Source organism: Neofelis nebulosa, chromosome 17 (genome assembly GCF_028018385.1).
Source record: "Neofelis nebulosa isolate mNeoNeb1 chromosome 17, mNeoNeb1.pri, whole genome shotgun sequence".
Taxonomy (NCBI): Eukaryota; Metazoa; Chordata; class Mammalia; order Carnivora; family Felidae; genus Neofelis; species Neofelis nebulosa.
The window spans coordinates 718,388-732,493 of record NC_080798.1 but is presented as its reverse complement, the minus strand read 5'-3'; the positions used below and the strand labels follow the sequence as shown (position 1 = coordinate 732,493).

The window sequence follows — 14,106 nt, the reverse complement described above, 5'->3', positions numbered from 1 at the left end:
CTTTGGAATCAGTCTTTAAGAATTTAGTCCACTGTGTTCCCTATGTTAGCCTCCCTGAAAGAGATTCACCCCCACTGGTTCCTCTGCCTTGGGATTTTGTCACTGCTGAGCAGCCAAACCTAGTCAACTTGGGACCCCCAGGCTTGGTGCTCTTACATCCCTGTACCTTATAGTACAACAAACTCATAATTTGTTGACCAACCTGTGCCTGAAGTTTTTTCCTTTACATAATCTTGGACAACCTAATCCAATGAGTTTAGCCCAGATGTCACACCCCGTCACCCTGAGGAGCTGCCAGAGTGGTCACAATTGTGCACGTGGAAAGGAATAAAAAACTCACCTGTGGACTGGGCTGTGTCCCTCAGGCGCCTCCCGGGTCAAGAATGGCCAGCGCTCGGGGCAATGCATTGCATTAAGGATCCACAGTGGGACCTTGAGCTCCACAGGACATACGGGGACTCAACCCAGCAGGTCCTTCCAAAGTCACCTCCGGGGGGTGCCATTTTCCTCCCCTGTCCCTTGTCTCCTCTGTCCCTGTGCCATTCCTGACCTGCGACCCAGCACCTTTTTCTCCCTGCAGGCCCCTTCCTGGCTGATGCTCTGAGATGACACCACCATCACGTGTGGGTCCAAGGAAAAAAGGTCTCAGCAGGTCACACTAAGGCTGCTGACCTCTCCTGGGAGTCGCCCTCTACCTGCCCCACTGGCTCCCAGTCCTCCCTGGAGAGGGGGAAGCCAGAAATGGCCGCAGTGCCCCTGCCGGCAGTCTTCCCCTGAGTGGGAGGGCTGGTAAGGCAACCTAGATTCAGGGTGAGATGCACGAAAGGCATTCATCTTTGGGGAATGCACTCAATTATTACAGAAAGAAAGAGTTACATCACATGGAGGTGATCACTAGAGGGTGAGAAATCCTTCCAAGGTACTGGGTGGGATCCGAGGAAGCAATCTGAACCCAGCGGGTTTGCCCGACAACCTGGTCACCACTAAGGTGAGGCCAGCCATATTTTCACTCACCCATCAGGGTGTTTAGGGAGGTCCCTCCCCTCTGGCCAGTCAGGATTAACATCTTCTCCTGAGGCTTGTGCAGACCTGCAGCTGGCTCACAGCACCCCCACCCCCACCCCCACCCCCACCCCAGCTCCTGTCCGCCTGGGATTGTAAAGTCTCAGGCACACGCCAAAGTTTAGTCTTCCACCAAACACCCAAGTGGGATTTTTCAGCGCCTTCTCCCAGCATATCCCGCTCTCATGATGGGAGAATTTACACTTTGGAAATTGGCAAGCACTACAAAGCAGGGCTGCAGTTTTGTATTTCTGAATGCCTGGATGTAAGAAAGTGAAGACATAATGGTAAGAATGCACACTAAACTTACACATGTATGGTGTTTGGGGCCGTCACGTGTGCAGGACACAAAAGCAGCTGAGTGAAAATAGTGAAGAAATAGCCTAACACTGTTACTATGACTCCATACAGCAAAATGTCACACCATTTAAGAATGAGGAAAATTCGAATACATACCATTGTTGTATGCGTTTCTTATTTGTAAAGGAAAATGGAAATAGCCATAACTCATCGGAAAGATAACGGGCAAACGATATGAACAGAAATTGTACCAAAGGAGATAGACAGGTGGTAAAAAAACACACGAAAAAGTACTCAAAATCAACACCCCTAGGAAATGCAATGGCAACAGCACTACACACTTATGAAATGGGCTGACATTACAGACTGGCACTATCAAGTAGTGGCAGGGACTGGAGGCACTGGAACTCTCATACATGCTGGTGGGAATGCAGAACTGAAGTTTAGATCACATTTTGGCAATTTCTCAAAAAATATTAGCACTAACCTACCTGTGATGGGCATTGCACTTTGAGTCACACCACAAGAGAAAGGAAACCTCTATCCACATAAAGAACGGTAATGAAAATTTTTAGAGAGCACTTTGTTTACAAACGCCAAAACTCTAAGTAACCCAAATGGTCCAAACAGATGAATGGGTAAATAGTGGTATACTTCCAGAGAAGAAAATAGTAGCATTGCCTGGAAGGGACGTATACGCAAAGTGACCTCCAAACCTTAAGCAAGGGAAAAGGTTGAGAAGTCCAGCTTGAGGAGAAATGGTTTATTTACGGACTCAGGGACAGAAGCATGACTTTGGCACCCATAAGAGGAGTCGGTCCCTGCATCACCAATTCAGGAAGACAGGGTTTTATAGCCAAGGAGACTGGGGAGTACCTGGAAGACTACTTGGGAGGTGAATGTTTCAGAACAAGCATCTGCCACAGGCACAGCTGGTACCAACAACAATGCTGGCTAGGCGTGTCAAAAGGCTACCTCCCTGGACTTGAAACCACCCTTGTCTTCCTCTCTCGCACGATGGTCTTGAGACATAAACACCAGAGAGGATATGAGAGTTCAGACACCTTTGGATTATTTTATGACAGTGACCTCTTGGACACAGGACACATGTGTCTGATAGTGAAGAATTTCTGTACACACTGATCCTGCCCGGTCACTAGAACACCCGTGGATACATATTTGTAAGAGATACACTCCACTAAGTGGCTGATGTCTCCTCTATTCCCTCATTACCCTATCTTCTAGATTACCAATTACAGTTCCCTTGCCCCTGTGGTGTAACACACGAATAGTGTGCATCAGGCCACATGGCTCCTTTGAAGCATTTGGGGTAGATATTCCACTCAACAGTGCCTGGCAGTATGTGGTATGAGCTGTGGACAAGCAAAATATTCATGTTGCTCCACACCCACTGGAGATGGTTTCATAACCACTGGAGATGCTTCCTCTTCAGGGTGACCTCTTAGCACAGGAAAATTGCCAGCATCCACCACAGAAGCCAGATATACAACACAGGGGGCTGTATTATCCAGAACTGCCATAACGGTGTCCTACACACGAGGTGATTAGACAACAAGAAATTTACTTCCACACAAATCTGGAGTCTAGAAATTGGACATAAGGTATCAGCAGGGTCAGTTTCTTCTGAGGCCTCTCTCCTTGGCTTGGAGATGGGGATTTCTCAGTCTTCAAATGGTCATCCTTCTGTACCACTATTCTCAGCTCCTTTTTTTCTAAGGACACCAGTCATACTAAGAGTACTAAGACTCCATCCTAATAACCTCACTGTCATTAAACTTGAACTTCATTCTCATGAAACATGCTATGTCTAACTACAGTCACATTCTGACATACTGGGGGTCACAACTTAAACATAGGAATTTGGGGTACACGATTCAGCCCACAACAAAGGTGCTGGGTCACAATGTGAATTCACATCCAAGCTGCACAGTATGGGTCGTAGTTATTTTTTTATTTACAATTACCCAAGACACAGTAAGTTTGGGATGCAATGAAATCTGTTCACTTCTTCATGTTGGCAGACGCCAATTCTGCTCTCAACCCCTTTGAGTGAATACAACACATAAGGTTAAATGTAACTAAACAAAAAAGGCATTTATTAATGAATAAACCAGAGCAAAACGTGGCACCAAATTCCTGTGCTGGTGACTTGGGTGCTGCACACATTGATCACAAACATCAGGAGACCAACAACGTCCTAAGAGACTCAGCCTCTCTGCAAGATAACACCCCAAACTCAGTTCAGGTAGGAGGGTCAACACTGGGTCACATCCATGTCCTGACTTAGAAGGGAACAAGGAGTTCCAATTACCCACAATGTCCGTCGCCAATGACAAAGCGCAGAGGTCAGCATGCTTGAGCACGGTGCGTGGTGGCTGATACACATGATGGGAACCTGGCAAGTGGCAGGTGTGAAGTGACTTTTGCTACAGAAACTGGCAGTGATTTCAACTGAGCAATGACTCCAAACACAGCAAAAGCACAACGCAGCTTCCTTATTTTTCTGAAATAGCTTCAAATTATGGGAAGTCACTCCCCTCTGGACATTCAGGTGAACAAAGTTCAACTCAGGTAGGTGTCTGCCTCGCAAACGGTTCTCCTCCACTGTGATTACACGAAGCAAGGAAACATCACCTTCTCTGCTATTTTAAAGTCTTTTTGCAGTGTGACCTCTGAGCGTGGAATGAAGACAGATCACTGGACTAAAGGAATGGTTATGTACCTCACCCATGAGGCCCTGCTCCAAGGTGAATTCGGATTTCACAACTGTATCTTTGGTCAAAAGATTACCCATATTCTTCACATTTGTCTCAGCTCAGGCTGCTCTAACAAAATATCACAAAGGAGGGGGCTTGTAAACAAACAAGAAGTTTCCCAGTTGTGGAGGCTGTATATCTGACCTACCATTTCGCATATGGCCTGGTTCTGTGACTGGTGCACCAGCTTCCTGATTTATAGATCAACTTTTCAAGGGTCCTCACATGACTGATAGGGGAAGGAAGCTTGCTTTAGAGATCTTATATTAACCCCAGTCATGAGTGTTCCACATTCCTGACCATTCTCAACTGAAATACCTTCCAGGGATATCACCGGTTAATACTATTCCATCAGCCTACTCCTGAAATCATTGTTGCACAATATGCTAATTTGGATGTAAATTTAAAAAAATTAAAAATACAACAAGTTAACAAAAAAAATACTATTCCTTCCGAATGGGTATTCAACATAGAAATTTTAGTGAACATGGGCATTCAGGTCATCATGTTAAGAATAAAGACATTTTCTACTATATAGTTTCTCATGTTGAGTACGTTTTTAGAGTTAGCTCAAAGACTTCCTAGATTCACAGCACTCCTAAGGCCTTTCTCTTGTGTGCACTCTTGCGATGATAACTAAGAGCTGGATGACTGATAAAAGCCTTCCCACATTCACTGCACTCATAAGGCCTTTCTCCTGTGTGAATTCTCTGGTGTTTTATGAATGTCGATCTATACTTCAACGATTTCCCACATTCATTACACTTATAAGGCCGTTCAGCTGAGTGAACCTTTATGTGTACATTGAGGGTAGTTCTTCGGGGAAAGGACTTGCCACATTCACTGCATTCATAAGGCCTTTCTTCTGTGTGAACAATCCGGTGAGAATAGAGGAGAGAACGAGCAGTGAAAGCCTTCCCACATTCACTGCACTCATAAGGCTTTTCTCCAGTGTGAATTCTCTGGTGTGACATGAAGGAAGAATTAGAAGTAAAAGATTTCCCACACTGACTACACTCATAAGGACTTCTTCCAAGGTGACAATGACGATGAAACCGTAGGGCACGACTATGACTAAAAGACATTCCACATTCATTGCATAGATAAGGCTTTTCTCCTGTGTGAATTCTCTGGTGTTGAATGAATGTCGACTTATAGTTCAAAGATTTCCCACATTCATTACATTTATAAGGCCTTTCACCTGAATGGACTTTTATGTGTTCAGTGAAGCTATTTCTTCGGAGAAAGGACTTGTCACATTCACTGCATTTATAAGGCTTTTCTCCAGTGTGAACTCTCTGGTGATACTGGAGGTCAGACCCAGAGAGGAAAGATTTGCCACATTCACCACACTCATAAGGCCTCTCTGTAATGTGAACTCTCTGGTGATGACGGAGGGAAGAAGTTGAGGAGAAAGATGTCCCACATTTCCTGCACTCATAAGGCCTTTCACCAGTGTGAACTCTCCGGTGTTCATGGAGGACAGAACTAGTGATAAAAGATTTCCCACATTCACTGCACTCATAAGGCCTTTCTCCCGTGTGAACTCTCCGATGATACTGGAGAGCAGAACTAGCGGTAAAAGACTTGCCACATTCACTGCACCTGTAAGGTCTTTCTCCTGTGTGAATTCTCTGGTGTTTAATGAATGTTGCCTTCCACTTCAAAGATTTCCCACATTCATTACACTTATAAGGCCTTTCACTTGAGTGAACCTTTACATGTACATTGAGGCTGTTTTTTCGGAGAAAGGACTTGCCACATTCATTGCACTGATACGGCTTTTCTGCACTGTGAACTCTGTGATGATAATGGAGGTCAGACGCAGAGAAAAAAGATTTGCCACATTCATGGCACTTATAAGGCCTTTCTACAGTGTGAATTCTCTTATGATAATGGAGGACAGAACTAGCAGTAAAAGTTTTCCCACATTCACTGCACTCATAAGGCCTTTCTCCAGTGTGAACCCTGCGATGATAACGGAGGCCAGTACTGGAGATGTAAGTCTTCCCACATTCCCTACACTGATAAGGTCTTTCCCCTGTGTGAGATCTCTGATGATATCTGAGAGCAGAGATAGAGGTAAAACATTTTGTACAGTCACCACACTTATAACGCCTTTCTCTAGATTGAACCTTCTGGGTAATTAAAACTGAACTATGGCTAAAAGATTTTGAACATCCACTGCAAACATAAACATTTTCTCCACTGTGCCCTCTCTGGGGATGAATGAGCACAGATTTGTGGCTTACGGATTTACCACATTTGCTGCACGTGTACTGCCTGGACCCAGTGTGAGCCTTTCCATTTTCACTAAGGACAGACCTTTTCCTATTGGATTTTTCACCTTTGCCAAACTCATGATGTCCTTCTGCAGTATGGAATCTCTGGTGGATAGTCAATAAAGATTTGTACCTGAATGTTTTCCCACATTCACTGCACACAAAACATGGTCTTCCAGGCTGCACACTCTGATCCTGAACGGGTGTATGCTCGGGACCAAAGGCTTCCTTGCATTTTCCCCAAGTGTAATGACCTTTACTACTCTGCAAAGTTTCCCTGCACTGGCTGATTGTGTTTGGCTTCTCTCCAGTATGAATGGCGTACTGCTGCAGACGAACCACGCCAGGCAGGAAGTCCTTCTGAACCTCTGTACAGGTAAAGGGCTTTCCTGAATCATGGAATCCATATCCCTTCATAAAAGAGAGCGTGTCCACACTATTTCTGAAGGGTTTCTCTCCCGTATGCTGGTCCAGCTGCTGCTGAAAGTTTACGCTGAAGTAAAATCGTTTTCCACATGCCCCACACCTCAACAGTTTCTGGCTGCTTGGTTTTCCCTGGTGCTCAGCCAAGCGGAAAACGTCTCTCAAGACCGGACCGCACATGTCACAAGGGTGGGTCTTCCGGGAAGACAGAGCTGCCTTGGGCGTGCTGGCCTGTGACACACCTACAGAAACGCTCTGTTCAAGGGGTGCCTCCGCATCTTCTACTCCACAGCAGCAACCTGAACGCAAAGAAACTCTCATGAAATACGTGGTGACTACAGTGAGGGGTAAGCCCGTCACACATATGCACCTGTCTCGTGTAGGCACGAGTTGAATAGATGCTGTTCCAGACAGTGGAGTTGGAATTCAGGTGAAGGAGTGCCTGCTCTGCGTTACTGGGCCCCTAAAGTCAAAGCATTGTGGACCGCTCACTAGAAGGATACAAATTTAGGATGTGACACAAGGAACACAGCCGGAATCTAAACCTTTCATCTCTTCCCACAGCTTTGTGTAGGACCTTTCTGGCTGCTGATGTTTCGCTGAACAGAAGAGTGTGAGAAAATCCATTCACAAGACATTTGCTGCTATTCACGGTCAGTTTAAGGACACTGAACATCTCATGGCAAAATGTTCAGGGGTGAATATTACGGTAAACAGAAAGTCCAGCGAGAGAAATGGGTGGGATGCGGAGGCCCGAGAAACAGCAATTACCCCTGCGCTGGAAGTCACAGGACTACCAAAGGAGTAGAACACACAAGTACACAAACTCTCAATAGTGAAGAAGGAAAGACAGGAACGAGGTGTTGCCTTTGACAATGGCACCAAAGTCTGGTTGAACAAACAAAGCTGCCTAGTGTGAGCTGAATACAGTCCTGATAGCACACCTTCCCCGGCTGCCATTCACCGGAAATGGTCCCCCTGTGAAGCCACATGGTCATGTCTGCATCATGTCCGTCCTATGCTACACAGAACACTCTTTTCCTGTAAGTGCTAAGTGAGCAACTACAGGGCACAGGGAGGGTAGAAATAATGTAGGAAAAAAAGTAGATGGCCAGGGGTATTCCAGAGCTGCCCTGCACACAACAGACTCAGAAAAGTATCCTATGTGACTGATGTTGACAGGACTGTAGAACAGGAGATGCCATCTTTCACACCAACAAAAATCAATTCAACAGCTGTCTATGAATGACTTGAGACTCATAGGGCTCAAGGGCCCAATTAAGACGGACTACTATACTGTGCAGCATAAAAGAGAGCAGAAGCACGAAGAAAGGATGGCTGGAGACTATTACCAGAGACACGAAGAGATGGGTAGGAAACGAGCTGGGGCATCTCTAACAGCCACAGGGCAGATGCTACTGCAGTCCCTGCGCAGGAGACGCCAGCTGCCTGCTCCAGGGGACACTCGCACCGAGTTAACCAAATCCTCAAGGCCAAAGCACTCTTGAGAAAGAAGTTCCAAGCTGAAGGCAGACATTTGTGGTTTCAAACTCTATTACGAAGCTGTAGTAATCAAAACAATATGCTACTAAAACATAAAACAGCACTAAAGCATAAAAACAGACCAGTGCAACGGAATAAAGAGCCCGGAAAGAAACCCACACATCTACAATCCATTAATCCTTGACAATTATGCCAAGAATACACTGGGGAAAGAATACTCTCCTCTCGGGAATCTGAATATCCAAATGACAAAACAATGAAACTGGACCCCCATCTTCCAGCACTTGTGGAAATGAACTCTAAATTGAATAAAGACTTAAACACGGGGAGCGCCTGGGTGGCGCAGTCGGTTAAGCGTCCGACTTCAGCCAGGTCACGATCTCGCGGTCCGTGAGTTCGAGCCCCGCGTCAGGCTCTGGGCTGATGGCTCGGAGCCTGGAGCCTGTTTCCGATTCTGTGTCTCCCTCTCTCTCTGCCCCTCCCCCGTTCATGCTCTGTCTCTCTCTGTCCCAAAAATAAATAAAAAACGTTGAAAAAAAAATTAAAAAAAAAAAAAAAAAAAAAAAAAGACTTAAACATGGGACATCAAAACCTAAAACTCCTAGGAAAAACGTATGGAAAATCCTACTTAATTCCTGTCAATGAGTTTTTGAATGTGACATCAAAAGCATAGACAAAAAGCAAAAACAAGTACCACTGTACAAAATTCAAAAGTTGCAGCAGAGCCAAAGAAATACACAAGAGGGGCACCTGGGTGGCTCAGTAGGTTGGGCGTCTGACTTCGGCTCAGGTCATGATCTCACAGCTCGTGAGTTCGAGCCCCACGTCAGGCTCTGTGCTGACAGCTCAGAGCCTCAAGCCTGCTTCAAATTCTGTGCCTCCCTCTCTCTCTGCCCCAACCCACTTGCATTCTGTCTCTGTGTCTCTCAGAAATAAATAAACAGTAAAAGAAAAAAAAGTCAAGAGGTAGCATGTTGGTGAGGATGTGGAGGAAAAAAAACCCCTTGAACATTATTGCTGGGAATATAAATAGGCAAGTTATGGAAAATATTAGGGAAGACCCACAAGAAAATTAAAAATAGAACTACCATATGGGCCACCGTTGCCATTCCTAGGTATGTATCGCAAGGAAACAAAATCAGAAACTCCACAAATGACCTGCACTTGCACATCCCCCGCAGTATTATTCACAATAGCCAATATATGGAAACACCATGAAGTGTGGTGAGTGTTGTTTTCTTTAAGGTTTATTTATTCATGAGACAGAGAGAGTGTGAGTTGGGGAGGGGCAGAGAGACGGAGGGAGACACAGAATCTGAAGCAGGCTCCAGGCTCTAAGATGTCAACACAGAACCTGATGCGGGGCTTGAACTCACTGACAGCGAGATCATGATGTGAGCTGAAGTTGGAGGCTTACCCAGGCGCCCTTAAGTGTGGTGACTGTTTAAAGTGACAAAGAAGGGGCACCTGGCAGGCTCAGTGGTGGCATACCGGACTCTTAATCTCAGGGTTCAGAGTTCAAGCTCCACTTTGGGCACGGAGCATACTTTTAAAAAACTAAAATACATAAATAAATTGTATTTTAAAAATAAACGAATACAGTGACAAAGAACATTTAGGACACACACATAAGTAAATAATAGGTCATTAAAAAAAGAAGGCAACACTGCCACTTGCCACAACATGGGATGAACCTAGAATACATTATGCTAATCAAATAAGCCATACAGCAAAAAACAAATCCTGTATGATATCACTTATAAATATTCTTTAAAAAAAGAAAAATCAGGGGCGCCTGGGTGGCGCAGTCGGTTAAGCGTCCGACTTCAGCCAGGTCACGATCTCGCGGTCCGTGAGTTCGAGCCCCGCGTCAGGCTCTGGGCTGATGGCTCGGAGCCTGGAGCCTGTTTCCGATTCTGTGTCTCCCTCTCTCTCTGCCCCTCCCCCGTTCATGCTCTGTCTTTCTCTGTCCCAAAAATAAATAAAAAAACGTTGAAAAAAAAAAAATTAAAAAAAAAAAAAGAAAAATCAGGGGCGCCTAGGTGGCTCAGTCGGTTAAGCATCTGACTTTGGCTCAATCTATATATCAGGGTTCGTGAGCACAGCTCCGCATCAGGCTCCCTGCTGTCAGCAGAGCCCACTTGGGATCCTGTCTCCCTCTTTCTTCGCCCATTCCCTGCTGGTTCTCTCTCTCTCAAAATAAATAAATAAATAATTAAAAAAAAAAAATCACACCCCCCAGAAGGTAGAAAGCTAAAAGCTAAGGAATGGGGGAAATGGAGAGATCCTGGTCAGGGGAACACATTTCCCTTTATAAGATGAGTAAGTTCTGGGCACCTCGGTGGTCCAGTCTGGTAAACATCCCCCTCTTGATTTCGGCTCAGATCATGATCTCACCTTGGCTCAATGCTAAGCATGAAGCCTAGTTGAGATTTTGTCTTCCTCCCTCAGTCTGGCCCTCCCCTGCTCACATGTTCTCTGTCTCTCAAAATAAATAAAAAACAGTAAAAAAAATTTTTTAAAGCTAATTAAGTTCTAAGGACCTAACAGCATGTTGACTACACTTGTGAATACTGTACTGTACGCTTGGAATTTGCTAAGGGAGTAGATATTAAGCTTCTCACTAACCACAAATATAATTATGTCAACTAATAGGGTGTGTTGACTACCTTCTATTTGGAACTAGTTTCCTAATGTATAAGCAGATCAAATCCTCACGTAATACACTTTCAAAATGGAATCTTCCTGGTCAGTTCATACCTCAACGAAACGGAAGGGATGGGGGCAGGTAGAAGAAGAGATGTAAACACCACCAAAAGAACCATACAAGACAGTCTTGAGAAGTAGCCCATAGTGCTCATAAGTACGACCCAATCAATCCTTGCAATTTCCGGCAGAGGCAGGCAAGGAAATGTCAGCCAAAAGAAGGTATCAAAACAAGGGCCATAGAAAAGGCATGGATCTCAACACAGTGACCCGGTGGGTCAGAGGGTAAGTAAGGCACAATCCATTAGCGTCACTGACTGACTACTCTTTTACCCTATGAGGGTTCGGCACAGAGAGCACTGGAACAGCAGGGGAGATAAAAGGGCACACCAACATCCCAGCCTTAGCAACAAATGCAACCACCACGGAAGCTGGGGGAACAAGCAGGGCCCACAGTCCACACCCAAGAGGTACAAAGCATCCCCTAGGGAATGGGCAGTTGGGGGCTAAAGCGGGAATACAGAGCCCAGTCCAGGTCACTGGGGAGGGTGAGGGCCTTACCCAGGGAGGATATAAGTGTAAAGTTCTCCAGCATCACGTCATAGTACAGCCGTCTCTGAGCCTCATCAAGAAGTCTCCATTCCTTCCAGGAGAAGTAGATGGCAATGTCCTCAAAGGTCACACCACCCTGTCATGAAACGGACAGATGGCACCATGAACATTCTCTCTCGGAGAACCCACAGTCTAAACCCTGACACATACACCCCATTCTCCCCAGCCACCCCAGCTCCTACCTCAGAATAAAGACCAGGTCCTGGTGTCATTAATGCCACCGTCTCCTCACCAACCCACCAATCACTGTGTTCGGTCCTCAGCAATAACAGGCAGGGGGTGCATAGATGCAATCTGCGGGGGCCAATCTGGGTTTGGCCCCCCAAGCGCCATCCTTTCTGCCTGGAAATTCCCGTGGAGTCTCCCCGAATGTGCCCTCAAACACAGACAATTATGGACCCACCTCGACCAGTCAGTCTCCAATCCCAGGGCCCTGAGACCCTAAGCTCACACTCACACTCCCTCTCCAAGTGAACATGACCCTGTAGTCTGCATCTCCCTCACACCTTCAGACCCCACAGTTGCGCCCCCACAGCTTCCTGCCCCACACCAAAGGATGCCCCCTTGACTCACACTGGTACCTGTCACATGACACCCAAAGGATGTGTGACAAATTCAAACAGGGTCCACTACAACCCCAGCTCTCTCGTGGATCCCACCAGAGGGAAAGCCTCAAATGCGGCTGAGAAGTCCCCCTCGCCTGCCGGGGATCCTGGCTTCAGGGACACACACCCACAGCCACGTAGCCGTTTCAGATACTCCCAGTCCCTCTAATACTTCTGTGCTGCCCATGCTGTCCCTCCAACAGTCACAACCCTCCACTCTGCACTGAACCTTTGTGAAAAGCCCAGCCCTAAAGGTCTCCCTGCCAGGCACAGAGACTCACAAGTGACCACACTGGCCCCACACCTTATCCATCAGCAAGACTGTGAAACGGCCCGGACACCAGAAAAGCGCACCACAAAGCTCTGGTGAAGCCCTACACCACTGATCCCTGTCACCTTGCCGCAATTACTCCTAGGTGTCCTCAGCCATCTCTTGTCCCATCATGCCATGGAAGCCTTACCCACCCATCCATCTGCCACATCTTTCTCTCTCCTTCGCCTGTGCCCGCGCTGCCCAGCAGCCCCAACCAGGCGCTGAGCCAGGGAACCACTCTTCAGCACACCTCACTAAGGCCCTCTGACCTACTGATAGCACTGCCCCCCTAGTCTGCACCCCGTCCTCAATGTGATCCAAACCTCCGCCGGGGCCACACAACTGCCCTCACTTTTCAAAGTTTCCATCCTGAAACCTGCCCCGGTTTCCCGGGTTTTCCTGTCGCGCCCCCACTGGATGACGTCACTCACGCCTCTCTGAACATCTAAGACTTAACGACGTCCAAGCAACTTGGGAGATCTCCAAGGACAATCAACCTACTGCCACCTACCGTCCAGCTGATGGGAGCGTCCACCCCTTCCGCTGCTAGGACCGCTGAGAATTAATAACGGGAAACCTCACTAAAAGGGAGTCGGGAGGACGCAGCTGGGGGAGCTCTCACGCACTACCGCCACGATCAGTGCAGACCCGACAGGACGACACACTCGAACTTGGACTGGGAAACTACCTCCTCTACTAGCCCAGAGGGGAAAAGACAGGCTTTCGGGACCACCCCACCCACAGCTCAGCCAATGGGAAGCCACTATACTTTCAATTCCCAGTTTACTCTCACGGACTTGTAGATGTTAACAGCCTTCCCAACGTAGCCCCTTCCCCTTTAAAAAAGCCTACCTCTCTCGTGTCCTCCGGACTGGCCTACTGTTGAGCCTCAGCTTGCTTGTTCCAGACTGCGGTGCTCTTTCGTTCTCAAAGAAACTAGTTTTGCCCGTCAAATAACTGGCAGATTGTACTTCAAAGGACCAAAGCCCCCAGGCATTCCGGGACCCCTCCCTTTCTCCTGTCACCTGCAACACCCCAAATTTGCCTTGGCCCTTCTCAAACCCGGGGCCAAAATTCAACCGCTTCGCTGACATCCACGGTGACCCTTCTGGCCCGTCAACGATGACATACACTCGCGCAGGCACCCCCTCCTGCGCTCCCTGTCCCCTCTGCCCCCCACCCCTGCAATCTGTCCTCTCCGCAGCCAGATTGGGCCTATCTATTTACACCTGGGTTACACCGCCTGGCACACCGCCAGCACGGATGGACTGGTCAGGCAGCCAGGTGACAGGCCTCACGGGCGCCGCTGCACCTTGCGTTCGCTGAAAGAACCGAGACCTGCCGTGCCCCGCTGGTGGCGCAGGCCCCCTGCAGCCCTGCACCAGCCGGCCCCTCCCCTGCAGCCCGCTCCCGCACCCCGTCACGCCGGCGCTCAGACGCGGAGACCCCGCCCGCGAGCGCCTCCCCGGCCCGGACACCGGGACCTGGGCCGCAGGGACGCGAGCAGGCGCCCCGCGCTCGGG

At 47.7% G+C, this 14,106-nt stretch overlaps 2 protein-coding genes across 4 annotated transcripts in view; both read right to left on the bottom strand.

Annotated features, from left to right (window-relative positions):
• Positions 1-14,106, bottom strand: part of LOC131498964 (zinc finger protein 256-like) — a 259,197-nt gene that overhangs the window by 180,139 nt on the left and 64,952 nt on the right. The window lies entirely within an intron of this gene.
• LOC131498966 (zinc finger protein 345-like) overlaps positions 1-14,106 on the bottom strand; it is a 32,985-nt gene that overhangs the window by 18,303 nt on the left and 576 nt on the right. Inside the window, exons 1-3 of one of the 3 annotated variants that reach the window (XM_058706561.1) lie at positions 11,848-12,650; positions 11,615-11,741; positions 3,319-7,143 (exon numbers count right to left, since the gene is read on the bottom strand). In XM_058706561.1, the coding sequence (XP_058562544.1) occupies positions 4,727-7,143; positions 11,615-11,741; positions 11,848-11,877 (2,574 nt within the window). In that variant the 5' untranslated portion in view covers positions 11,878-12,650 and the 3' untranslated portion in view covers positions 3,319-4,726. Of the gene's footprint in view, positions 1-3,318; positions 7,144-11,614; positions 11,742-11,847; positions 12,651-14,106 lie in introns of those variants that run through there. The other 2 variants (XM_058706560.1, XM_058706562.1) reach the window with 2 other exon arrangements.